The 26283-nt window shown below is 43.8% G+C and overlaps 1 protein-coding gene across 5 annotated transcripts in view; it reads left to right on the top strand.

Moving 5' to 3' along the window:
* CNDP1 (carnosine dipeptidase 1) overlaps nt 1-26283 on the top strand; it is a 49292-nt gene that overhangs the window by 504 nt on the left and 22505 nt on the right. For 3 of the 5 annotated variants that reach the window (XM_019545009.1, XM_019545003.1, XM_019544977.1), the window contains exon 2: nt 22922-23038. In XM_019545009.1, the coding sequence (XP_019400554.1) occupies nt 22922-23038 (117 nt within the window). Of the gene's footprint in view, nt 1-4423; nt 4516-6135; nt 6161-22921; nt 23039-26283 lie in introns of those variants that run through there. The other 2 variants (XM_019544986.1, XM_019544996.1) reach the window with 2 other exon arrangements.

Below are 26283 nucleotides of genomic sequence, written 5' to 3'. Positions count from 1 at the left end.
ATATAGATTAAAATATGGACATGACTGATATTTAACTGGTTCAATCTTTAACATTAAGGGGGAAGATACAGATGTTTTCAATGCACACAATTCCAGTGAGAGCTTCCAGGAATAGATCCAGGAAGGATGCACTTCTGATTCCTGGTCTACCCAAAGTTTAAAACCAGCTACCTGGCTTTGGCAGTACCATTTGTAGTTGGGCAGCAATAAGGGACTCATTATAATATACCTGATTCCATCTAAACTTTTCCACAGGTATTAATGTCACGCTCTCTTTTTAAATGGTCTCAATGTCCCACCATTCAGGCTATCTTTGTTCCACAATTTTGCTGTCCTAGTTGCTCCTGGTAATGTAGCTCCTATTTCACAGTTGTGCAGACTGTTTTTAACTCATTCCAATTAAGTTATAGTTGTTTTTGTTTCAATCATAAACTGAATAATAGAGTCCTAGCCTCTGAATTAGAATTTCCTAGACCTTATATGCTGGAGGCTGCAAGTGAGAGAGGAACTGTGGGGGGAAAACCCTGCTCAGACCCAGTACACTCTTCCTTTCAGCATTTGCACTCTGCTGCTGTGTGACACAGGATGCTGGGAAAGACAGACCTGTGTTCTGATTGAGTAAATGACAATTCTTATATTCATGAGGTTTCTTCTATGATGCGGTCTTCAGTAAGGTCTCTGAGCTTGGGTCTTTTAGCAAAAGGCAGGTGTTTTTATCTCGCTTTGAAACTCAAATCTTCCTGCAACGTAATAAGGAAAAGGATGTGAAATGAGTTTATCTCCTTGGATTCTTCGACATATTCTGAAAAAAAATTGAAACTTGTGCCTAAACTTTCAGATCCTTTAAATACATGTAGAGGCATAAGGAGAAGATCCACAGTGAGATTTGCTGAGCCTGGGAATGTAGCTGCACAACCAGTCCCACCCATTTGCTCTACTCTGCCTTTGCAGAAGGCTGGGAGATTCTGAGGCATGACCTTTGGGCATAAAAGCAGGCTTCAGGAGGACCTAATTGCCTAATGCCAAACCACAGTCTTCAAAATCCCCTTTCAAGCTAATTAGCCTGAGAGGTACCTGAAGTTTGCTATTTCCATTTTTGACATTGCAGGTGCTACACTGCTGAGCATTATCTTGCACCTAATCCCTGCCAGGAGCCACAAAATGGTGTTCCCTCCACCAAAGGGGCTTGATCCAGTATGTGTTTGTACAGCTTCCACGTGGATTTCATTTGACACAAAGTACTGTGGCATTTGCCATGTTCTTCTAAAACGTGGTTAGAGTTAGTTTATTGAATGGGGGACTAGTTTTGCAGCTACATTCCCAGGCTCAGCAAATCTTACTGCGGATCTGCCCCTTATGCCTCTACATGTATTCGAAGGATCTGAAAGTTTAGGCACAAATTTCAATTTTTTTCCAGAATGTTTAGAACGCTTCTCAAGCAATACGGCAGGCAGAAAGAGGAGAGGAGCGCAATACAGAATGGCCCCATGTCCAAACAGGAGTGTATAACATACCAAACACTTTTATTATATATGAATAACATCCCACTGCTTCCTCTCTTTCCCCACAATAATGTATATGAGTACTTTAAGTACCTCAGCTGGACAATGACTCGCCTCACAACCTGATTCAGGGAATTGATTGGGGGGCAGCAGGCTGGCTTGGCTTTCTTGAGTTACTTCAGCAGGTGAAGGATGTGATGGGACTAGAACAGCCTCTGGGCTCCTAGCAAAGCATCCTGGTGCCGACAGCATTACAGTATCTTCTGGATCTGTAAACAGGACAGCAACTGGAGCTCATATTTTGCATCTGATAGGCATACCTGCAGATGATTTCCCTGCATATGATGAAGGATTGTTTCCAGTAGCCTGTTTCCTAGGCTTCTGTTCAGTCAAATATTAAACTCTCTCAAGCAAAGGGGCTTTCTCCACTATTCTGTTTAGCTTCCACTAAGCTGTGGGAGAGGCTCTCTTATTTTGTATCTTTATTGCATTAGCACTTGATTCCTGAGATCAGTCCATGCAGTAGAGGCACTGCACAAGCAGAGACCGTCATCTCTGGTGTGTGTTCTAAACGCACAAGGCAGACAAAAATATTAAGACCTTTTCCTTTACTTATCCCTTTTATTATAGTTACTCTTTTCTGTAAATTCGTAGATTGTAAGGCTGGAAGGGGCCTTGGAGGATCACCAGGTCCAGCCCCCTGCACCAAGCAGGAAAGACAACTGGGATCAAGTGACCCCAGCTAGGTGACTGTCTAGTCTCCCCTTGAAGATTTCCAGGGTAGGTGATTGCACCACCTCTCGAGGGAGCTTATTCCACAGTCTGGACACCTTAGTAGTGAAGTAGTTTTTCATCATGTTGAGCCTGAATCGATCTTCCAGGAGTTTGAGGCATTAAATAATGCTTCCCCCTTTGTTTAAACACTTGGAGACAACTGTTCCCCTGAACACATTAAATCTGCATTTAACCAAACTATTCATGTTGAGTTGTTTACTCTTTCCTCATAAGTTAGCCTTTACAGTAGTTAATAAGCTACCATCACAGACTGTTTTATTAGATAAAGCAGCCTGCATTTAAACAGGCTGCTAAGCAAAGTTTGTAATGTTTATGATACCCAACAAATGGAATTATAGCTATAAAATTATAGATCTCATACACTGTGGACTCTAAACCTTATTCCAAGGTATAGATTATGAAATAAAAGGAGTTACTAGTAGTGAATCCATGAAAATCATCATTCTTTCTTAACACTATGTTATTCTGTAGTGACTAATTCGCAAATCATTGAATTCCACTTTTCACTGAATGACACTACTTTAATTCAAGAGTAACTCCGGAGTTAAACTGAGTTAACAGGATAAGTGAGGTCAGAATCAGCATATCTATAGGAATGGCCAAGGATCAGTATCAGCTTATTGTTAAAGAAATCTATTCAAGCAAACACATTCCAGTATCACTTGCATTTCATTTACTAAAGCCCTGTTTGTCAGATTGTATGAGTTACATTAAACAAAGTGTGAGCACCTAGACAAAGAGGGTGCCTACCGCTCCTCTTTTTCTGGTAAGAATGAGAGTACAGTGTGTTGATATCAGATTTGGTCATGTGAGTGGACATTCTGTGAGCTGGACTGAGGCCACCATATTGTCTTTAAATAGTCATCAGAAGGAAGCATCAGTCAGTCACTTACCAGTCTGCTTAGAGGCTGAAGGTACAAGTGATTACTTGGGCAATGGCAGTTTTACTGGAACAAGAAATACAGGATTGGTCCCCTAACTGGAAATTCTTATTTCCCAGTACCTCTTGAGGTATTCAGTCTCCATAACAAGAAACACTTTTACATGGATACAAATACCTGAAACAATAGCAATATCAAGCTTTCTTCAGCTTGTCCCTTTATAACAACAAACGCATTAAAGACAGTGGCCTGATTCTTATTTGCCCTGTAGCTTGTGTAGTCATTTATACCACAAGTGAGTGTATGATAACTAAGTGGATGTAATATGCTGCTGTAATACACAGGAATTGGTTAGTATTCTTTTAAATAACTTACGAAGCTCGTTCTGTTTTAGAAGGGTCCAGAAGTAAGCCAAGAGCAATGGTATATATGTATGTAAGTAGGTTTTGTGTTTCATGAACAAGTTATTTGGGATATGCCTATTCCCATACAGTTACTCTGCATCATCTTTTTTTGTGTGTGTGTGAAGGACTAAAGATATGACGGTTACCATTCCAGTCTGGGATTGTTTTACATATACTTTGCATTGGTGTAAATCAAATTTCCTGCCATGGAACCCTTTTGTATCACTACTTCTGCTACAGAACCCCTGCCACTAGCTCTGTGGGCCATGTGAGCTGCCTTGGAGCCAGGAGACCTTACCCAGTAACGGCAGTGCACTACCTCTCAGCCTGCTCTGCCATTATTCCCAGTCTCTTTGCAAGAACCCCTAGTTGTGGAACCCCAAGGTTTTGTGGAACAGTTTAAAAACCACTCATATAAGTGACTGAAAAACCACAGAGAGTAAGTCCAAATAATTTATTTAGTTAGAACAATTAAATAAAACATTTTTCCCGGGGGGGGAATTCTGTTATGGTCTAGTGCGATATTATTTTTTTCATTCTCTTTTTTTTCGAAGTGCCATAATTAGCAGAGGAAGGGCCCTAAATACTTGGCACTTAGCAAATTCAGGCACTTAGATCACTGTCAGATTCTAGTATCCCTGAAAAAATGGCATAGAATGAAGTAGAAGGAAACAGTGCCTTGATTTTTTTTTTTTCCCCTTAGCTTGGATTATTATTTGACAGATCAACTTAAAACCTGTCATAAACTTCTGAACCAAGAGTTAATTTTTAGCCTGTTAGTACCATTTCCTAATATACACATGTTTAATGAACTTAGATACTGTTTTGCTTAAGTCCTTGTTTTACAACAATTAAGAAGGATATCTCATAGTTCAGAGTTTCTCCTTCACCACTTTTGCCATAAACAAAGTTGAACAAGAAGAACACACAGAGGTAAGAGTTTATTTTTGCATGCTGCATACTTAAAGAAAGCTGTTCATTAGGGTCTCACTCATTTGCTTGAGTATCAAACACAGGACTTACCATTCTTATTTTCTGGTCCGTCCATTCAATAACTTTGCTGCCTGTGCAGGATAGGATTTCTTAGAGTGATATCCTTTATTGGACAACCTTTGCAGTTGGGATAAAGTTATACAAGCTAACTCAGGATAAACTGACTTATAAAAATGAGACTGTTACTGGAGTGTGAAACTACTTTCATCCTTACTAACAAACACGAACCTGCCAGCACTTCACATGTAGAATTTTAGCGAAACTACAAGATTAGCAGAACTAGATTAGACTCTTATTTCTTTAGCCATTTTTAGTTACTGTCAGATTTTGGGAGGAGCTGAATTTCTCTTGCAATTTGCTGAATGTTGACTATAATGGAAGCTGTTTCCCATGGAGAATTATCAAGTGAGGAGCCAAAAATGCTGAAGTCATCTATGTGGCCACAAGGGGTCCTACCACTTCAATCCCACTGGCATCCCGACAATCACTAACCCTCTCTGCTCAGGAGAGAGCTTCTCAAGGTTATGTTTTTAAAGAAATTGTTAGTTGATTAATGGTTCCATTAGGAAGATCTTCACTTCGAAAGACTCACCATTTATTAGGGAAACCAACCCTTGCTGTAACTGAAGAGTCTCTGTGTTTCAAAGGTGCGTTTTACTATTAGCAAGATGCAGACCAGACATTCTTCATGTTTACGTCAATTAGTAAGAAGAGAAATGTTTCACTGCATCCTTTCAACAAGTCAACACATGCTAATTCTGTGCATTACTGGCTTGTTTACTGGAAATAATGAAGCCCAGATCCATAGATTCCCCTTTGCTTTGTGATGGCATAAACCAAATATAACCTAAGCAAGAACTAAAGCCTGGTCTACACACAATTTTTATACCAGTTAAACTAAGGTAACCTACTTGTATAGCCTATATCCTACTGCATTCAGGAAGAGCTAAACCAGTATGAGTTGCCTTCATATGAATAAAGCTGTGTCATAATTAGAAAGTGTGTTATGGTCCTTTAATTACACTACCTAATTAAAGCAATATAAAATTTGTTTATAGACACAACCATATTGCATAAGCCAAGTAAATAAATAAAAACTTGAGACTCAAAGGTGGAGTCTTTCCTTTAGTAAGTGTAGTGAAGGAAGGGAAGCGCTAAGAATGTCAGGCATTGTTTCTAAAAATAGCTGTTTAACTTTTTCCAACAGGTATTACTTGTTCCTCAAAGTCAGATCAGATCAAACCTATTAGGATCTGAACACTAGTGTTTTGTTTTTTTCTTCTCTATTGCCAGCCTGTACTATTCATTTAAGCTGATATTTTTGGCTGCAACAGTGAGATACTTTAATGTTGCCAGAAGGCTCACTTCTTTTTATTAAACTTACTCCCTTTCTTCAGTTCTTCCTGGTTGCTCTAAAATGTTAGTTAAATGGTGATGCCCTCTGCATTGGTAGTGTGCAGAATCATGTAGATTCATCTCTTCGGCACACCTCCCTCCTTCCCTGAAGTACAATACAACATAGCTGCTGTCTAATTCTTTTTTGGATTTACAGTATTTAGTCCACCCTGCAACTTCTGAGGGCTCCGTAAGTATTTTCTCTCACTTTTTTCAGCATTCTGCATAATTCATGCTTGCTTTTTAGCTTAAAGTTAAATTTCACACATGCACAATGTTTAATAAGAAGCTTGTAGATCTCATCTTGGACATTGTACTGAATTAGTCATTAAAGTCTTGGTTGGTTGGTTGGTTTGCTTTCCCCCGCAGAATTTTAAGGAGGTTTTTCCCCCCCAGAACAATGAAGAGCTAGTGAAAACTGAATGGTGGCCACACATGCTAGCCTGTCTCTTCCGAGGTTCATTTGTATATGCGGCAGACAAAAAAGGAAAGCTCATCAGGACCATATTAAAAGTAACCATATAAAAATCATCTTTTTTCAGCACTTATCTCTATGTATTTTAAAATGCCGTGTTACTATGGGTTTAAAATGCTGTGAAACTGTTGGTTGTCGTAATTCCTTTCTTCCCCTTTTTATGCAATGAAAATGGTATACATATGAAACAGCAAAAGCTTATACATACACAGAATGGGAAAACTGTGTATGAAGAATCAGAGATGCCTCTTTCTTATTTGCCTTTGTTTATTTTAATCTCTTTGATCTATGCTTTTATCTGAGTTCAAAATTGATTCTGTATAACTAACAGAACCCAGATAAACCTGTTTTGTAATTCAGGGTGAAGTGAAATGAGGACAGATGACCTAGATCAGTGTTGCAAGTCTTTCCTGGATTGAGGTTTGAGAAGAAAGAGGTAATTGAACAATTTCAGAAGAAATAGACTAAATGTGAAACTAGGGAACCTGTCAAGCTATAGTAGGTGAAAAGAAACATCTGTAGCTTTACTGATGCAAATATCTTATTAAGCTGGTCACGTGCTGTGCTTTCCTCCAGTCTCTCGCATCACTCCTACCTCCCCTAATTAAAGAGTGGACCTCCATAAGTTACCCATCTTAAACTTGATCTCCAGGTTATGCTAGTCCTTATTCTTACTGCCTTGCCATACTTGCACAACATGCATGCAGTATATTAAACACTTTTGTAGGTCCTCTCAAGCGTACCCCTCAGATGACAGGCTTCACTCTCACCCTTGGTTCTGAGGTGGCAACCACCCTGTTCTTAAACTGTGTTAACACAAGCAAGAAACTTCCCTCCAGGAGTCTCTAACCAAAGCTGATTGAAACGACTCTAAAGCACCTCTTTCCTAAACAGGCACAAAACACTTGGAGCCTGTTTCAACTGGGCAGCAGCTGGTATGACTTATGTGCAGGAGCTGACAGCCATTCAAATGCATGGCAAAAATTGGAGCATTTGTACTGAAAGACTTTTTTGTGCGTCCATACCCACATTGTCTTGACATATGAAAGTACATAGCAAAAAAAGAAAAGGATAAAAACCACAGCAGGCATGCTTGGATCTTACCTAAAGCCTTCCATGTCTCTGAAAGCTCTCTATGAATAGTCCTGGTGATTGAATAACCTTTTAAACTCCCAATTTTGGAGGGAGTTATTAATTTTCTAGTATTCTTCTGAACTCTGCTCCTAATTCTTAGCAAACCAGCTGAGTCATCCTGCCAAATACCTTGAAGTAGCATCTTGTCTTAGATTTTTCTCTCTCAAAATGGCTTATCAAGAAATGTCTGGTCTTTGGCCATTGTTTCTCCATTGTTTCTTTGAGAACATAGGGTAGATTTGTATCCTATAGACTAACCAAAATGTGTGTGTGTGTGTGTGTGTGTGTGTGTGTGGCAGTCCCTCAAAATTGAGGATGTTGTCTGTCAGGCTTGATGGGTCCTCAGGGGACTGAGAAGTCTAATTATGGATGCATACATTCTTTGGCAATGGGAGCATGTTGTTGCACAAGGGAGTGGGATTTGCAGCACTAGGTTGGTCTCCTTCTCCTTCCTCTGACGCTGCTGTTCTGCCTGGGTATCCAGTTGTTGGGCCTTGAAGTGACGCACGCGTTGGTGGACCAGGTGGTGCCATGCCGAACATTCAGCATCTTGTTCCTCCCAACCGTTGGTGTTGATGCCTCCGTGCTTGAAGGTGACCTTGAGTCCTTGTACTGTTTCCTTTGGCTGCCCTTTGAGTGTTGGCCAATGGAGAGCTGAGAAAAGAGAATCTGGAGAGAGAGGCAGTTCTCAGTCATCTGGATGGAGTGGCCCATCCATCGGAGTTGATGTCTCAAGAGCGAGGCTTCAATGCTGGAGGATGCAGATTCATGGAGAATGCTTGTGCTGGTCCAGTGGTCCTCCCTTTTGATCTCCAGGATTTGACACAAGCACCACTGATGAAAGCTCTCAAGGATCTTAATGTGGCATCGGTAGACAGTCCAGGCTTCACTGCAGTAGAGGAGAGTGTTCAGCACGACAACCATATAAACCAGGACCCTCACTGACTTCTGAACATCTCTATTTTCAAAGACACAGTGTTGCAGCTTGAAGAAGGTGGCACCGGTGCAGTTGACCCAGTGCTGTACTTCTTCATCGATGGTAGCCCATTGAGAGAGGTGTCTGCCAAGATGCAGAAAGTGCTCCACATACTCCAGAGCCTCCCCATCTATGTAGATAGCACAAGGGACATTCAGTTGGCTGGGGTGGGGAGGGGGTTGGTGGAGAACCTTTGTCTTCATGATGTTCAGAGACAGGCCAAGTCTCTTATAAGATGCATTGAAGAGTTCTAGGGTCACTTGAACATCCTGTGCAGAGTGAGTCATTATGCAGCAATCATCTACAAACTGAGTCATGGATGTCCTTGGTAGTAAGTTTCATTTTTTTGTCTGGAAATGCACAAGATTTGAAAAGCTTCCTGTCCAGTTGATAGTGGATACTGATGTCACATGGTATATCATCTCGGATGAGATGGATGATGACGGTCAGGTAGATGGTGGACAGGGTGGGGGTGATCACACAACCTTGTTTTACCTCAGTCTGGATGTGGAAGGTGTTGGTTTCAGATCTGCCACTCAGGACAGTGGCAGTTATATTGTCATGCAGGAGTCTCAGCGTGATGACAAACTTCAGCGAGCAGCCAAGGCATTGGAGGATGGTCCACAGAGCTTCATGATTTAGGGAATCGAAGGCATTGGTCATGTCAATGAAGGTGAGGAACAGTGTTCTTGATTTTGCTCCTGACATTTTTCTTGGATCTGCCTGGTCACAGTGGCCTGGGATGGTCAGAAGCTGCACTGGGTTTCCGGAAGGATCTCCTCAGCGATGGGACAAAGGTAGTTCAGGAGGATGCAGGCCAGGATTTTATCCCAAAATGGACAGGAGGGAAACCCCCCTGTAGTTCCCACAGTCAGATTTGTTCCCCTTCTTGTAGGTCGTGAACAAATGGTTGTGTTCTTGAGATGCCTGGGGGATGACCTCTTCATCCCAAAGGCAGAGGATAACCTGGTGGAGTCATGATGTGAGCTGGAAGCCACCAGCATGGTAGACCTCTGTAGGTATACTATCTGGCCTGAAGGCTTTGTTGGTTTTCATCTGTTGGATGGCCCACTTCAGCTTTCCGATAGTTGGTGGATTGCCAAGGGAATCCACCACAGGGAACTGAGGGACAGTTTGATATACTCCCAGTTAAGGAGGAGTTCAGAATGCTCCTTCTAATGTAGACAGATGGCATCGTCATCTTTGAGAAGCCAGGAACAGTCCTGTGATCGGAGGGGGTTTTGCCCAACGGAGCGGGGTCCATAGATTATCTTGGAAAAGTTAGATATGTCATACTGGTTGATGCAGTCCTGGACCTCACACACCTTCTCCACCCACAGTGGTGGTGGTTCTTCATGTCATGGATACATCTCTGGATCCCAGCCTTCAGCTGGTGGTAGACTGCTATCTTTCTCTGAGTTTGTGGATGGCTTTGCCAGGTGATGAAGGCTGCATGCTTCCACTAGAGGAGATCACAAATCTGAGTGTCATTGGCATTGAAGCAGTCCTAGTTCCTTCATAATGCAAACCCAATAGTCTTGGACAGTGGACTAGTTGTTCCCAGTGTGCCTGAATGGAGATGTCATCAGCAGTAGGGACTTGCTCCAGTGCACTATACACCTGGGCCTAGAACTCCTCCCACTGTCCAGGGTTCTTCATAGCTGCGACATTCAGTTGTCTCCAGGTGGCCTTCTGGGTCTTCCAGTGTCTTGGTGCTAGGCAGATGTTCATCAGTGAATGCACAAGTCAGTGGTCCATCCAGCAGTCTTCAGATCCCTTCAGGGCCCTCGTGATGAGCACATCCTTCAGGTCTCTACTTCAGAAGATGATGTAGACCAAGAAGTCCCAGTGCTCTGACCTTGGATGTCTCCACATGGTCTTGAGCTGGTCTTTCTGATGGAAGACAGAATTCATCACAATCAGGCTGTGTTGGGTGCATTTGGTTAGGAGCAGGATACCGTTGACATTGGCCTTCCTTACGCCATTCTTGCTGATAGTTCTGCTTCAGATTTCATGGTCATGTCCAACCCGGGCATTGTAGTCACCCAGGACAATGAACTTGTCATCCCTGGGGATGGAGGCAAGGTCATTGTCAAGATTGGAGTAGAACCTTTCCTTGACTTCCTCATTGGAATACAGAGTTGGAGCATATGCAATGATGACAGTGGTGCATTGGTTTTGTCTGAGGTGCAGGTGAAGGGTCATCAGCCTTTCGTTGACACCTAAAGGGAGTTGGAGGAGCACATCATTGATCTTGGTCCTGATGGCAAAACCAACTCCATGGATATGAGGGTTGTGGTCTGGTTTCCCTTTCTAGAAGAAGGTGTACCCTTCATTGACCTCCATCAGCTGTCCCTCCCCAGTGAGTCATGTTTTGCTGAGAGCCACGATGTCGATGTTATGCCTCGCTAACTCCCGAGCAATGGCAATTTGTCTTTCTGGGTGATTGCTCTTTGGGTTATTGATAAGCCTTCTCACATTCCAGGTTCTGAAGTTTAGCTTTTTCTTATTTCGATCACAGGAATGGTGATCCCGCTGGAAGTGGCTTCCCATCCTATTTTTAGGGCACCTTTTCTAGCCCCCTCCCCATCAGGGTGAGCAGAGGGTAACCTAAAAAGGGTTGCTTGGTCGCGGATACCCGAAGGACACCCCTGCCCCAACACAGGTGCCCAATGATCATTGCTCATCCACCACCTGTGTGCAGATTCTTGGCTGGGGGCCCCCAGGTATCAGCTCTGCCCTAACAGCTCTGCCCCCATCACCAGTCCTCCACCACAGGGCTTTTGGACCTGATGGAAGCCTGCATATGGCATGTTTAACATGGGAACCTGAGTGCACAGTCAGGTACACACGATCTTGGCGGTTGGTGGCCAGGTTCAGTGCATGGCGAACCAAGATCATATAGAATCATAGAAGTAGGGTCGGAAGGGACCTTGGAGATCTTCAAGTCCACCCCCCTGCCTGGGCAGGAGAAAAACCTGGGCTCAAATGATTCCAGCCAGGTAGGCATCAAGCCTCCTCTTAAAGACCCCCAGGGTAGAAGCCAGCACCACTTCCCTTGGAAGTTGGTTCCAGATCCTAGCCACCTTGACTGTGAAGTAGTTCTTACGGAGGTCTCATCTAAACCTACTCTCCAACAACTTGTGGCCATTATTCCTTGTTATGCCAGAGGGTGCTAGGGGAAACAAGGTCTCTCCCAAACCCTTCTGGTCCCCGCTAGTGAGTTTATAGATGGTCACCAGGTCCCCCCTCAGCCTTCTCTTGTGAAGGCTGAACAGGTTCAGGTCCCGCAGTCTCTCATTGTAGGGTCTGCCCTGTAGTCCCTGGGTCATGCAGGTGGCCCTCCTCTGGACCCTCTCAATGTTGTCCACATCCCTCCTGAAGTGGGGTACACAGAACTGGACGCAGTACTCCAGCTGTGGCCTGACTAGTGTTGCATAGAGGGAAAGGCCCTGCTTGAGATGCACCTGTGGATGTATGACAAGGTGCGGTTAGCCCTGCCAACCGTGACCTTGCATTGTCGGCCCATGTTCATCTTGAAGTCAATAATGACTCCAAGATCCCTTTCTGCCTCTGTGCTCTCAAGAAGGGAGTTTTCCATCTCATAAGTGTGCTGCTGGTTTCTACTGCCCAAGTGCAGCACCCTGCACTTGTCAGTGTTGAAACGCACCCTGTTTTTGTTAACCCACCCCTGTAACCTATCCAGATCTTGCTGCAGTCTTTCCCTTCCTACTACCATGCTCACCTCACCCCAAATTTTGGTATCATCAGCCAATTTAAACAGGGTGCTTTTCACCCCATCATCCAAATCGCTGATAAAGAAATTGAACAGCCCGGGCCCAAGGACCGAGCCCTGGGGGACTCCGCTACCCACTTCTCCCCAGGTCAAATATGACCCGTCCATCACCACCCTCTGAGTATGATCCTTCAGCCAATCTGCAATCCATCTGACTGTGTAGGCATCAATGCCACAGTCGCCCAATTTTTTTAATGAGGATGGGGTGGGAGACAGTGTCAAAGGCCTTGCTGAAGTCCAGAAAGACTACATCCACAGCAACACCTGCATCCAATGCTTTTGTGACCTGATCATAAAACGCAATCAGGTAGGTCTGACATGACCTGGCTCTAATGAAACCGTGCTGGTTGCTCTTGAGCATCATCCCTGAGGCCAGCCCATCACAGATGTGCTCCATGATGATCTTCTCAAAGAGTTTCCCTAGGATTGAGGTAAGACTGACAGGCCTATAGTTGCCCAGGTCCTCCCTCCTCTCTTTTTTAAAGATGGGGAGCACGTTGGCTATCTTCCAATCATCTGGCACCTGGCCCGAGCAGCACGAGATGACTGGGGCCACTTCCCCATTGTGGTTTCTTCCACCTTCACAGCCATTGGGGCCACAGCCTTCCTCCATCTGCTCCACTGTTGAGGACTTCTTGGATTGTTCTCTGCCTGGAACCTCCCCCTCAACCTTACCACCATGCGTGGCCCTACCAGCAACATAAGCTCCAGCTGGTGTCGCTCTCGGCATCATTGGAACATGCAAGCCTCTCCACCACAACAAGGTGACGATCCTAGCCAGGTGTGTATGCACACACGCACATGAATGCCACACACACACACATACACACATGCGTGCACACAATTGTATGTATGCAGTAATAACACAGAAAATAAAAGTCATCCAAAAAGAGTAGTGTGCACCAATCTACAGAAGCATTGCAGCAGTATATATATTACTTGCTCTTCCTAACAACTCCTTAAACTAATCCCTCTACATTGAAGCTTATTTCAATAGAGGCAACCCCCACTTAACGCTCTTAATTGGCTCCAGGAAAACTGAGCGTTAAGCAGAACCGCATTAAGTGAAACCCACTTCGCAATAGGCATTAATGTAAATAGAAATAATTGGTTACTGCTGCTTTTTGCCATGGCTTCTCACCATTGCTCTACTGCTCTCCATCCCTCTGCCTGCCTGCTGGCCACTCCAGCCCCACGTGCCAGCCCACAGCCCGTGCTCCTGCTGGCTCTGGCACCATGGGATCCCGCACTCACTGCTTCTCCCTGCCCCTGCTTCTCTCTTCCCCCTGCCCCACCCTCCGCCAGCTGCTCCACCATATGCCAGCCCAGGCCCCGTGCTCCTGTTGCTCCGCTCTGGACCCCTGCTGGCACTGGCAGGGGCCCTGCACTCATGCCTGTCCCCCCACTTGCTGCTTCTTGCAGCCGCCACTTCTCCCCACCCCCCAGTGCCCAGCAGGTGCTCCGGCACCATGTGCCAGCCCGGGCCCCTGCTCCTATTGCCCTGCCCTGGGCCCCTGCTGGCCCTGGCCCAGTGGCACCAGTGTGGCCCTGAGCTCATGCCCGCCTGCCCACTTGTTGCCACTCACTTCTTCCTGCTGCCGCTGCTGCTTCACTGAGCGCTATAATGAAACTGGCTCAGTGCTATGGAAATTGGGTATGAATTTTAAATAAGCTCTATAGCGAAACAGCACTAAGTGAAACCGCGTTAAGTGGGGTTGGCCTGTGGCCCCAATTTGGCTATGGATTGACAATGTCAGGATGGTCAACCTGCAGCATGTGTACCACAAGTGACATGGGCAGTCTCTGTGCATGGCATGAGGCAGATAGGGGAGAGAGCAGGGAACACAGCAGCAGATAGAATGGGGAACAGAAAGCAGAGCAGCAGACTCAGCAGAGGAAAGGGATCAGAGTAGCATTTGAGAAGGGTATGGGACTTACCTCATGGAACACCGGCTGCCACCTGACTATCCTCACAGGTAGGTCACATTCATGAAATTATTACAGATCCACTCTCCATTCACCACACATGCATTGTCTGTCAGTTCCTGAAAGCACTGCTGAGCTCTCCTCCTAATTTTCCTGTGCAAAATCTGAGCTCATTAGGTAACCTTGTACAAGGTTTTGGGGGTTTTTTTGCAAGATTTCATATCTTGCCCAAGTGAGTCTCTGGGTCCATGTTCAATGGTAATACTGAACTGCATTATTAAATGTATGCAGTAATAACACAGAAAATAAGAGTCATCCAAAAACAGCAATGTGCACCAATCTACAGAAGCATCACAGGTTTGCTGTGTCCCATTGGGCAGTGCCAGCTGCCACGGTGGCAATGGCTGTGGTGTGGTCAGCTACTGTTGCAGTGGCACCTATCAATGTGCCTGCCTTCCACCGCACCCTTCCCTGAAAAAAGGTGGCATACAGGGCGGCAGCCCTAATCATAAACAGTGCTCAGTTATGCTACTGCCAATCTGTGCCAGGCCTGATCTGATCTAGATGGCTACCGTCCCAAAGTCTGGACTCTGGAGACTGAAAAATATTAAAGACTTTTTGCAAAAAGTTTTCAATATACTGTTTAGCAGGTTTCAAAAGGGAATGATTTTTTTCCCCGGATCTTTTCCTTTAAAAAGTGAACAGAGTTTTAGTTGTTAGAGCCCTCTTTTTTCCCTTTCTTCTTTGCCCTCAATGGCCCAATACATCACTGGCAGTAGTTGTAAGAGGAAGACAGAGAAAAAGTTTACAACTGAATCTGGAGAATATTTATTTTAATTTTCAGATTCCACTAAAAACAAAACCAAAGTGAAACATTTTAACATAAAAACTCTGCTATTTTTTCAAACAAGTCATTTAATTGAAAAATTTCCATCAGTTACAGCTGAATCCCTGAGATAAAAGCAAAGGATTTGGTCTTAACTATACAGAACAATGTTCCTGCAAGAAACTGATGGATGACTGCTTACCTCTAGGACATTAAGCAGTATCTTTAATGATACAGTAAAGAAATTTTTCACTGAATTAGAATAATCAAGGTTTTGCTATTCAAAAATAAGAGTCTTTAATCCTTGCATTATAAATTGGGACATTTTTCACTTTAAATGGTACTTAATCACAGGTGCTTTTATATTTTTAAAGCACTATATACCCAGTAAATAATCTTCTAATTTGTCTAGATCAGTTAAAGGTAAACAAAAGATGTTGAAACTGGGCTGTAGGGGAAAGTAAATGGAAATCACTGGCTGTTTTTATGAATGGTAAAACACCACTGAATGGGAACAGGGTTTTGAGCTGCTTAATAATAGCATCATAATGGTTGGTTATAGTAGCAGTAATAACGATAATAAGAATAAGTACTTTTCAGTACTACTTGCCAATTGCTTGTAAAGTGCTGTGCTCTAAAACACCATGTAAGTACCATGTTTTATCATTATTATGGTGTCAGAAATAAAGGATGCAAGCCCTAAGCAGTTAAAATAGATGCTGACGTGCTACTGAAGTGAAGAAAAAAATAGGTTAATGGAAATTAAGGAATGAAATATATTGTGAGTGGGCATGGTAGGTCGTTTGTGCCACTGGATGAATATTTTGAAGAACCTTTTTTATGCTTAAGAGAGCTGATGCAGTATTGTGGCAACATGTATGGCAAACTTTTTCCAAGGTTGTTATTTTTGATTAGAGGGTAGTGCGTGTGTGCATGCATGCATATTTTCACCATTTGTATGATGGCAAAAATACTCATGTAGATTATTTTTTATTCGTGCAGTTTCATTCCCCCCTACTTCCAGTGCCATATAAAGTTATACTGGCAAAAGCACACTTGGCAGTATAAGTTGAGTCTGCACTCTGAGGTTTAGGGGTATAATACACTAGCAGTGCCATCTTAACACACAAGCTCACCAGGACAAAGCCTTGAGAACCAATAGTCAGCACTGAATGAGGTATATGCAATATGTGCCCATGAAGAGAGTGTGAACTTCAGGACCACCATAAGTTTTGGTTTTCTTCATGAGCACACATACTTACACCCAAATCTATATATGCAATTAGCCAAGTGCCAAATATGCTTTCATGCATACTCATGCGCAATCACTGCTGTAATTGTGAAGTGAATAAATGCACGGAGGGCCCTAAACAGCATGTACCCAGGGCCTCCAACACGCTTAAGAAGGTCCAGAATACTAGAAAACCTTCTCTAGAACAGACCTGGCTGTGACATGCATCTTGGAGGGGGCAAGGATAGAGCTGGTGTTGCAGAAACTCAAAAGTGGATGTTATTGAGCAGGGGAAAAAGAATGAAAACTAAACTATAGGAAATAGTGGGGGCCAGAACTGAAGATCTCAGTTCAGTTCATGAAGTAGCAGAAAACTTAAAGGCAATGTGGTCCCAAATGACTAGGTGTCAGAGGCAGAGCTGGCCTTAGGGAAAATGGTGCCCATCCTCTTCCCTCAAGTTTCCAGCGCTGCTGCAGGCAGAGGCAGGTAGGCAGGAGCATGGTGTGCAATCCGGCACGGAGGCAGAGCTGCCCGTATGGCCCAGCTTGGCTCCTCCTGAGCAGCAGCTAGAGGCAGGTAGGGCAGGCTGGGCTGAGTGGGCAGTTCTGCCTCCTTGCCATACTGCACCCTGCACCCCTGCCCACTTACCTCTGCTTGCAGCAGTACTGCTGACCCGGGGGGGCTGGGCACTGCTGTGTGCATGCACGTGGTGCCTGGGTGGCTACCCACGTTGCCCACCCCTAAGGCTTGTTCTGGTCAGAGAGTTAGGTTCTATTCCTGCCGCTCTTGCCAGATGGCCTTAGTCAAGTAGCAAGTGTTGTATCTCGCTTTCTTATCTGTAAAAACATAACTATTACCATCCCTTCCTGTTGTGGGATTGGCTCAGTTAACAGTAGAAAAATACTCTGAGATCACTGGATAAAAGGTGGAAAGAAAATATTGTTTTTCTGTACTGTGGCAGTGGTCATGGTCATGGACCTGGGAGCCTTGGTCGTGAATTTCATGAATTGCAACATCTTCCCTCTGCGGATAAGAATTGAGTGACTGAAATAAATAATAACCAAAAAAAAAGCCTTTAAAAAGAAGATCAAGTTTTGGGTTGCCTTTGAAGTATCATAAAGAACAAAATGGGTACAAGCTAATTTTCTTTTCCTGTTCAGGATACCTGAAACTGAACACTAACTTTCAAACTTTTTTCACATTTATTATAGTGACTTCACATCTGACAGAAAATCTCATCTATAGCCAAAGCCTCTCTTAGGCTCTCTCTCTCCTTATACTCCAAAATAAATGGTGACTGTTTCTTCATTCAGCCACAGCCCTTCCGGAAAGAAACATCCCCCTTCTCAGTGTTTCCTGTGGGTCTGATTTTAATCCCTTCCATTTTAAGAAACTGCCCCCACACCCTCCCCCAAGTCTTGAATAGTATTTCCAGTTCAAAAGTACTTTTGCCTCAGAGTGTGGGGACAGCCATGGATGTCTCTTGAACTTTTCATACCCAGAGGTTCAGATTTGGACTTTCAGACTAGGCCCATCTCTTGCATCACTTCTGTTCACAGGCATAATAGGGCAGCTCCAGGCCCTGGCCAGTAGCAGCACAAGTAGTGCCAGCTGCCCCGCTGCTGGCAGCAGCAGCGGTGTGGCTGGCTGGCAGCTGTGGTAGCAGCTATTTTTGCCTGAGGCTGCTGCCCTAGCTTCTCCCCCTCCCCACGCCCTACTCTCCAGCTGCAGAACTGCCTGCTGTTATATCCCACTTTGTGGATGTTTTGTCCCAAAGTTCAAAATACCCCCAAACTACTAACTAAATAGCCTTCATCACTCACTTCTCAGTAAGCTGTCTGAGAGGGGTTTGGGTTTTCCCTGGCATTTTTTAAATGCTTCTTTCAAAGAACTCTTCACTATCTCCATTTGCTTTTATTCCAGATTTCTGTTATGGGAACTCATTAATAGAATTTTTATACACTGTGAATGGCTGACTAGCTCCACCTGCTGGGAGAAGTATTCAGCTTTTCTTTATCTGAAGAAAAATGCATTAACTAGAAGAGGGGTGTATTTGGTAGCTGTGTTGGTCTGAGACAAAAAGAAATGCAAAACTCAAGAACTCTTGGTTTAGAGAGAACTTTTATTAGACCAACTAAGAAATCACAAAAAAAAGGATTAAGAAGAAGATAACTTTCTTCAATTTCTTAGTAGGTCTAATAAAAAATATAATCTCCGAACCAAGAGTTCTAGGGTTTTGCTTTTCTAAATAGCAGAAATTACTCCTCTAATTGGCACTTGAGGTAAATCTACACTTTAAAATCCCTAAATATTTTTTTTTTCTTTTTGGCTTCTTCTATCTCTGGTTCTCCCTTGAATAATGAGCAAAGACATTCCTGGAGCATACCTTCCCTTACACTACTTTATGCTTTCTTTTCCCCTGCTTTCCAATAACAATCCAATGCCTTTTATGCGACATGACCCTACCTCATTCTAAACAAAATACATCCTTTGTTGTTACCTTGCTTAAATCTATTTCTCAGACACCCCGTTCCAGTTGTTTGCATTACTCCGATGTCTCAAATGTCAATGTTTTAAGTGTCATAATATGTTACAATCTTCTGTTTGAATATTACATTTGCTAATACCACCCTATCTTGTAAACTTAGCTAGGGCTGTGCGAAATTTTGCCGGCAGTTTCATTTCAACACTGTTTTGACTTGTTTCAAGCTCGAAACAACAAAATTGAAACAAAACGTAGATCTTCAAAATGAAATGAAGCAAGTTGAAATATTTCGAAAATTTCGAAATGTGTCGAGTTTTAAAGCTCAAGGCTGGGCTTGCCTGCAGGGAAACAGGCTAAAGTAAGGAGAGGGAGAGGGAGGAGGAAGTGCGGGAAGGACCACTCTCTTTATTGACTGTGTAGCTGGCCAGTGACTGTCATCCTTTCCTAAGGTCTCTTCCAATCCCAGTGCCCTGGGGGAGGGATGGAAAAACTGCATTAAAGACGGCATTGTTTGTGTGAGGGCACACCTTACCATGCACACAGTTACCCACCCATGTCACGAGTTTTGCCCGTCAGTAGTCAGAGGTGTAGGGCCACAGAACCCCTGCACGTATCTCCTTGACAGCTAGCAGGCCTGCAGCTTTCACCCTGCGCATCTTAACACACAGTGTCACCTGTGTCATGAGTTTTGCTTGTCCACAGCTTGAGGTGCAGTTTCCCCCAAACCCCTGCACCTACCTCCTTGCAACTTGGCAGGCTTTGTTGCCTCAGCAGGGGCTACCACCCCTGCAGTTTTGACCCTGCTGTAGCTTAACACATACACGTGACATGAGTTTTTTGCTTTCAAGACTTTGAGGTGCAGTTTTCCTGAAACCCCTGCACCTATCTCCTTGAAACGTGGCAGGCTTCATGCCCTCAGAAGGAGCTACCATTTCTGCAAGTTTCATTGAAATAAGGCCAGAAATGACAAAGTTATAGGCTGTTTTGAGCTTTCCCATTATAGCCTATGGGCAAAACGTCAAAACAGCATCAAAACGGCAAAACTGTTTCAATGGAACCAAACGGAACAGCAGTTTCGAATCGAAATGAAACGTTGTTCCGTCGAAAAGCTGGGCGAAACAGAACGGTGCTGTTTGGCACAGCCCTAGTCTGCACCCGTATTCAATACAGCCAGAATTCCCATCCTGATTCTAGATCACCAAGCTAGCTCCCCTAACTTATTGATTCAGTTTAAGCTACAGATGGAGAGCTCACCTGGCAGTTATGCAGCTTGCATGGTGGACAGCTAATTCTTCCAGCTGGTCTCAGCAGATCTCAGTGCTGTGTTATTATTTGTCATTGTTGGGACTACTAGGCCCTGTTAGTTTCAAGGCTATTATTAAAGCCAAACTGATCTGAGAATCATGATAAAGAGCCTTAATGAGGTGCGAGCAGTTGAGCAGAGGCTGTGACAGACTCCAAGTAAGGTAGGTGACAGCAGGCAGCAAGAGCTGAGTGCAGGCTCTTCTTGCAGGAACCAGCAAGGATACATACGTGGGTTTTAAACAGTGCCTCTTAATATTGAAATGAAAAGGATTTGGCAAATGGCTAGTATCATTTCTGTAATTTATAAGGCTGCCTGATTACACACAGGCATTTTAAGTAGCTTAGACTGTATATGTACATTCCAAATGACTATCTAAGATCTATTCTTCACTAAACTACTGAAAAAATAGTGGTGTCTAGAGCTTGTTATCCATCTGAAACCATTGCACTCCACTTGCCTTGACAGCCCCACAGACCTACTTTCAGTACATTGCACTTCTATGGCAAGTTGTAGTGTGCTATCCATGAAAAATAGTTTCTGCCATTTCCATGGAGGATTTGAAAATATGTAGAAGCTGCCAGGAGAGTTTGAATTTCCTGGTTTTGAGATCAGGGAAACTCGTTGACTGAAGCTGGACTTTAGGCATTAAATCTCCAATCTCTGCAGATTAATTAAATTCTAGACATATTGCCCATATGAAAACCCTGAGCAGACCTAGAAGTCTGACTACATCTGAAAAAAAATGATATTGTTTTGGCTATCAAGCCTGTCTGCTTAAACCCAATCATAGCTGCGATGGCTGTCATCTCTGGCCATTGCTTTAGCCATACCACGCCCTCTTAAGTCTTTTAGTAGATTCCAGTTTGTAAGAGGCTTCTGGTCAACTCCAAGAGCCTTCAAAACTTGGCTCTTCTTTATTTTTCCTCTTTTATTTCACATTCTCTTGCCTCCTCTCTTCTGCCAATAAAAACTTTGGCTGAAAGTTTGTAAGCCTGTATAACATTTGTGTTTGGACAATTTTAATCTGTGTTTTTTGAAAAAAAAAGAGATTTGGAACTATCAGGCTGTCCACCAGGTACCTACCTATGTTACCACACAGTCCTTCTTTTAATCCTTTCTTCTCCTGCCTTTGTCTTGTTAGAAATATTATTAAAATAGAAATATTATTAAAATGTATAGTGAATAGAGTGTTGTTAAAGCTGCACAGTTTGTATCTCGTACCTGATAAGAAGAAACACCACCAAGGACATCTCGCTAATTTACTATCTCTTTGTAACACTAAATCACACATACCTTCAAACTCCTCTGCCTCTACTCTTGTAAACTACAAAGGCTGTGATTTAATTGACTGTGTCCTTGGGAAAGGGCGGGGTTTGAACTTTTGGTAACCTGGAGAGCTTTCTAAGCATGCGTAATTAGCTAATGCATATAAGCCTATCCGCCCCGCATACTTAAGTAGTTAATTATAATGCACATGCGACGGATGACGTGACATCATTTCATATATGTTTGTATGAACCGGAAATGAGTTGTAAGAGTTCCTGCTTCTGCACACGTGCCCAGGAGGGAAGGGATAAAACCCAGCTGAGAGTTTTCCTCACGGGCAGAGTGTGGTCTTTTGTCTTCACTCTGACCCTATTTGCAAATATATCCTTTGTATTACTAACAATGTGTGCCTGAAGAATTATTATTCGTGAGCCTCCAAAGAAACGAACCGCGATTTTTATATCAGTCTTCTCCTCTTTGTCATATTGACCTGCTACATCTTGCTTCACTTCCAAGCATTGCTGAACTGTTTTTATAGCCATTGGCTAAACATTCAGGAATGCATCTTTGAGTTTCCTGTACAGAAACCAAACTTAAAAAAATTACAGGGTGCACTGCTGCATATGTTGCATTCACCACTTAAGTATACATTTTTGGCAACATGGTTCATTCTTGCTAACCCCAGCACCTTCTCTCCCCACCTTCCCTGGCCTTGCTCCAAATAAACTGACAAGTTTGTTGATTTTAGCCTCACCCTTCAAGCCCTACTAACCTAACTCCCAAAGACACAACAGCAGAAACACTGAGGAAGCAGCAGGAGGAGAACTGTCAAACCCTGAAGAAAAATATTTTTTTAAATGCTGTGGTTTGTTAAATCTTCTTTCATCTTGTCAAGAAATAATGTTCGTGGCAGTTGGAGTATACCAGCAATAAATGACTTTTGCAGTTATCAAATGTCTCAGCTTTGCCCCAGTGTTTAATCATCCACAAAAGCTATTTATTGCTTCATATACTTCTCCATCAGGAACGTTATCCCTTAAACAAATTGCATGTAAAATATGGAATGTACATTATAGACCCTATTCGGTTTTTTTCTTTTGGAAAGGAAGAAGCTTTTTTCTTTGGAAAGGCTGATCCCTTTGGGCAGCTTGTATTCGTATTTGCAGTTTTTTTCTTGTATTTTGGCAGAACATACAGATTGAGATTGCTTTGCAGTTTAGTATGATGCAGTGGATATCTCTTTATAAAACACTGACCTTTAGAACTGGTTCTCAGAATTGCTCCTAATTCAGAAAGTGCAAAACCCATAAGCCCACTGATGTTTGGGGGGTTTTCCCCCTGCAGTGTGACTAAGTCTCATGTATGTTGTCTGTGCTAAAATGAAATAAATGCTTTCTTCTAGTATCATAGGACTTTAAAACCAACTGACTTGCCCATCACACCAGTTTTTTGTGGCTGCCAGTTCAGTGGAAAACTGTGTAGTATATGTGCTTAGGAGTGCTTTTAATACATTGGACTTTGTCTTACAGATATTGTCCATTGCTGCCGTAATGCTACTCTTTGAGCCGAGAGTGTCCCCATCTTCCTTGGACTTGGAAACACGGATATTCCAGTATATTGACGATCATCAAAATGAATTTATTGAGGTAGGAGATGTAATGTTGTAAAACAGCTATAACGTAAAACTGAAGTTGGAAAGACTAATAAAATACATGTTCCTCAGGCTATGTCTTTGTTTTATGTTAGAAAGGGAAATACAGAGCAGGCTTTCATGATTCCAGATGGCTTCAGGCATATTGGAAATGCGACATTTCACTATGCAGGGAATCTAAGCAAGGGAAAGTCTGTGCTTTATGTTCCCACACTACAGAGATCTGTAGAACAAAGTACCATGAGACAGGGAAATCTGGATGGGCTGCAAAACCTAAGTCAACACAAAAAGATTTCACCAAGCCAGAACCATATATCAAGTGAAGCAGCAGACCACAGACAATCCACCTTCACTACCTTACCAAGCAGATGTGCCACTTGTGCTTGGGTTGGAGTTTGTTAGATGAGAATTATTTTTCCTCAACCCTGTGAAGTTTCATTTCATTTCTCTTAAGTGTGCAACTTGTTCTATTGGGCTGTGAATTATTTACCCTTTCCAGGAGCAGTACTTTTAAAAGAACTAAGGATCAATTTGAGTAAAGAGAAGAACTTGAGGAAATGGTCAGGAACTGCCACTGCAAGCAGTTTTTGTAAACCTAGCAGCCTAAGGCACTCAAGGGAACCCACCCTCACCCCAGTCCCAGAGCAATCTGTAGGAAAGGCAAGGGCTTCCATTGGGACATTTATGTGCCTGTATACCAAGGCCAGGAGCTTGGGAAACAAACAGCAGGAACTGGTCCTCCCACTAAACAAAAAGGATTACGATCTCATAGGGACAATGGAGATCTGGTGGGACTCCACCCACAGGTATAGATGGCTATTCACTGTACAGGAGAGATCATGTGAAAAAAGGGGTGAGGGTAGCTTTCCTGTCAAAAAGGGGCGGGGGTAGCTTTCCTGTCAAAAATTGCCTGTCAAGGAAAGCTACGCATCCCTGCAAGCTGACATTGGCACCCAGGAGGGATGATTGGAGACTCTCTGGATCAAAACCATGGCAAACAAGGCACAGGGGACACAATGGTGGGAGTCTACTACAAACCTTCTAGCCAGGATCAAGAGCTTGACCAGGAATTCATCAGGGAACTAGCTGAGGCTGTGTGCTTCTGGTCCATGGGTGTCATGGGAGATTTTAACTACCCTGACATCTCATGGGAATAGCACTTGGCCACATCCGAATGGTCGCAAAGGTTCCTTGTGTGTGGGTGAGCTCTATATGACTTAAGAAGTCTATGGACTGACGAAAGGCAAAGCACTGCTCAACCTGGTACTGGCAATGGGGGATGACTTAATAAGTGACCTAATGATCGAAGGGAAGCTGGGCGACCACAACCATGAGCTGAGCAGCTTCACCATCTGCTGTAAAGCTGGTAAGTCAGTCAGCAATGCAGAAGTCCTCAACTTCAGGAAAGCTGACTTTGACAAGATCAGGAGGCTTGTTGGCGAGGCCCTAAGGGACCTCGACCCAAAGGGGAGGGGAGTTGGTATCAGGAAGAGTGGATGCTCCTCAAGGGAATGATCCTGAAAGCTCAAGCAGTGTCTATCCCATCTCAGAGGAAAGGCAGCAAAAGGGCACAGCAGCCCCCTTGGCTCTGCAGGGAACTAGAGGATCTCCTGCATCTAAAAAGAAAGACCTATAAAGGATGGAAGGATGGATCTACCCCAAAGGATGAATACTCTGCACTGGTCCAGACCTGTAGGGAACAAACCAGGAAAGCCAAGGCTGCAACTGAACTCCAACTGGCTACATGTATCAAGGACAATAAAAAGTCCCTTTTTAGATATGTGGGGAGCCAGAGGAGAAGCACGGGTAACATTGGACCCCTGCTTAACCATATGAGTCAACTGACAACCGATGCCCAGGAAAAAGCCAACCTGCTTAACAGGTATTTTGCATTGGTCTTTCACCAGCCCCAAGAGACGGCCCTGCTCAATATGGTACAGGATGGCTAGGGCGAGAGAGAATTGTTACCTGTTATCAATGCTGACCATGTGAAGGAATGCCTTGAGAAGCTGGACACCATCAAGTCAGCTGCCCCAGACAACTTACACCCCAGGCTACTTAAGGAGCTGGCAAGCATTATAGTTCTGCCATTGGCACGGATCTTCAAGAACTTGTGGTGTTCAGGTAAAGTGCCCGAAGATTGGAAGAAGACCAATGGGGTGCCTATCTTCAAGAAATGAAGGAAAGTAGATCTGAGGAACTACAGGCCATCAGCCTGACCTCTATTCTGGGGAAGATCTTGGAAAAAATCATCAAAGAGACCATTCTTGACAAACTGGCTGAAGGCAACTTCCTGAGGGATAGCCAGCATGGGTTTGTTGCGGGTAGGTTTTGCCTGACCAATCTCATCTCCTTCTACAACCAGGTGACGTATCACCTGGACAACGGAGAAGAGGTTGACATCATATATCTTGATTTTTAAAAAATCTTTCAATCTGGTATCCCATGATCATCTCATAGAAAAACTGGCCAACCGCAGCCTTGGCTACATTACAGTCCTCTGGCTGGGGAATTGGCTCTGATGTTGGACCCAGAGAGTGGTAGTTGACAGAAGTCAATCATTGTGGTGCACCATGACCAGTGGGGTCTCCCAAGGCTCCATCCTTGGACCTATTCTTTTCAACATCTTCATTAATGATGTGGATATTGGTGTCAGCAGTGGACTGGCCAAGTTCTCTGATGACACCAAACTTCGGGATAAAGCGTCCACACCCAATGACAGGATGGTGATCCAGGCCAACCTTGACAGGCTCGGAAAATGGGTAGACAAAAACATGATGGCCTTCAACACTAAAAAAATGCTAGGTACTCCACCTTGAGAAGAAAAATCCGCAGCATGCTTATAGACTCGGCGGTGCTACGCTTGCTCACACCACGGCCGAAAGGGACTTGGGGGTCATGATTGACCACAAGATAAATATGTGACATTGCAGCTGGCAATGCAAGCAAAATTCTGGCTTGCATCCATAGATGCTTCTCTAGCAAATCGCAGGATGTCATCCTCCTGTTGTACTCTGCCTTGGTGAGACTGCAGCTGGAGTACTGCATCCAGTTCTGGGCTCCACATTTGAAAAAGGATGTGGAGAAGCTTGAGAGAGTCCAGAGGAGAGCCACATGTGTGATCAGAGGGCAGGAAAACAGACCTTATGATGAGAGGCTGAGAGCTATGGGACTCTTCAGCCTGGAAAAGTGTAGGCTCAGGGAGGACCTGGTGGCTGCCTATAAGTATATAAGGGGTGT

Source organism: Crocodylus porosus, unplaced genomic scaffold, assembly GCF_001723895.1.
Source record: "Crocodylus porosus isolate Cpor-Errol unplaced genomic scaffold, CroPor_comp1, whole genome shotgun sequence".
Taxonomy (NCBI): Eukaryota; Metazoa; Chordata; order Crocodylia; family Crocodylidae; genus Crocodylus; species Crocodylus porosus.
This window is presented reverse-complemented; position numbering and strand designations above follow the sequence as displayed.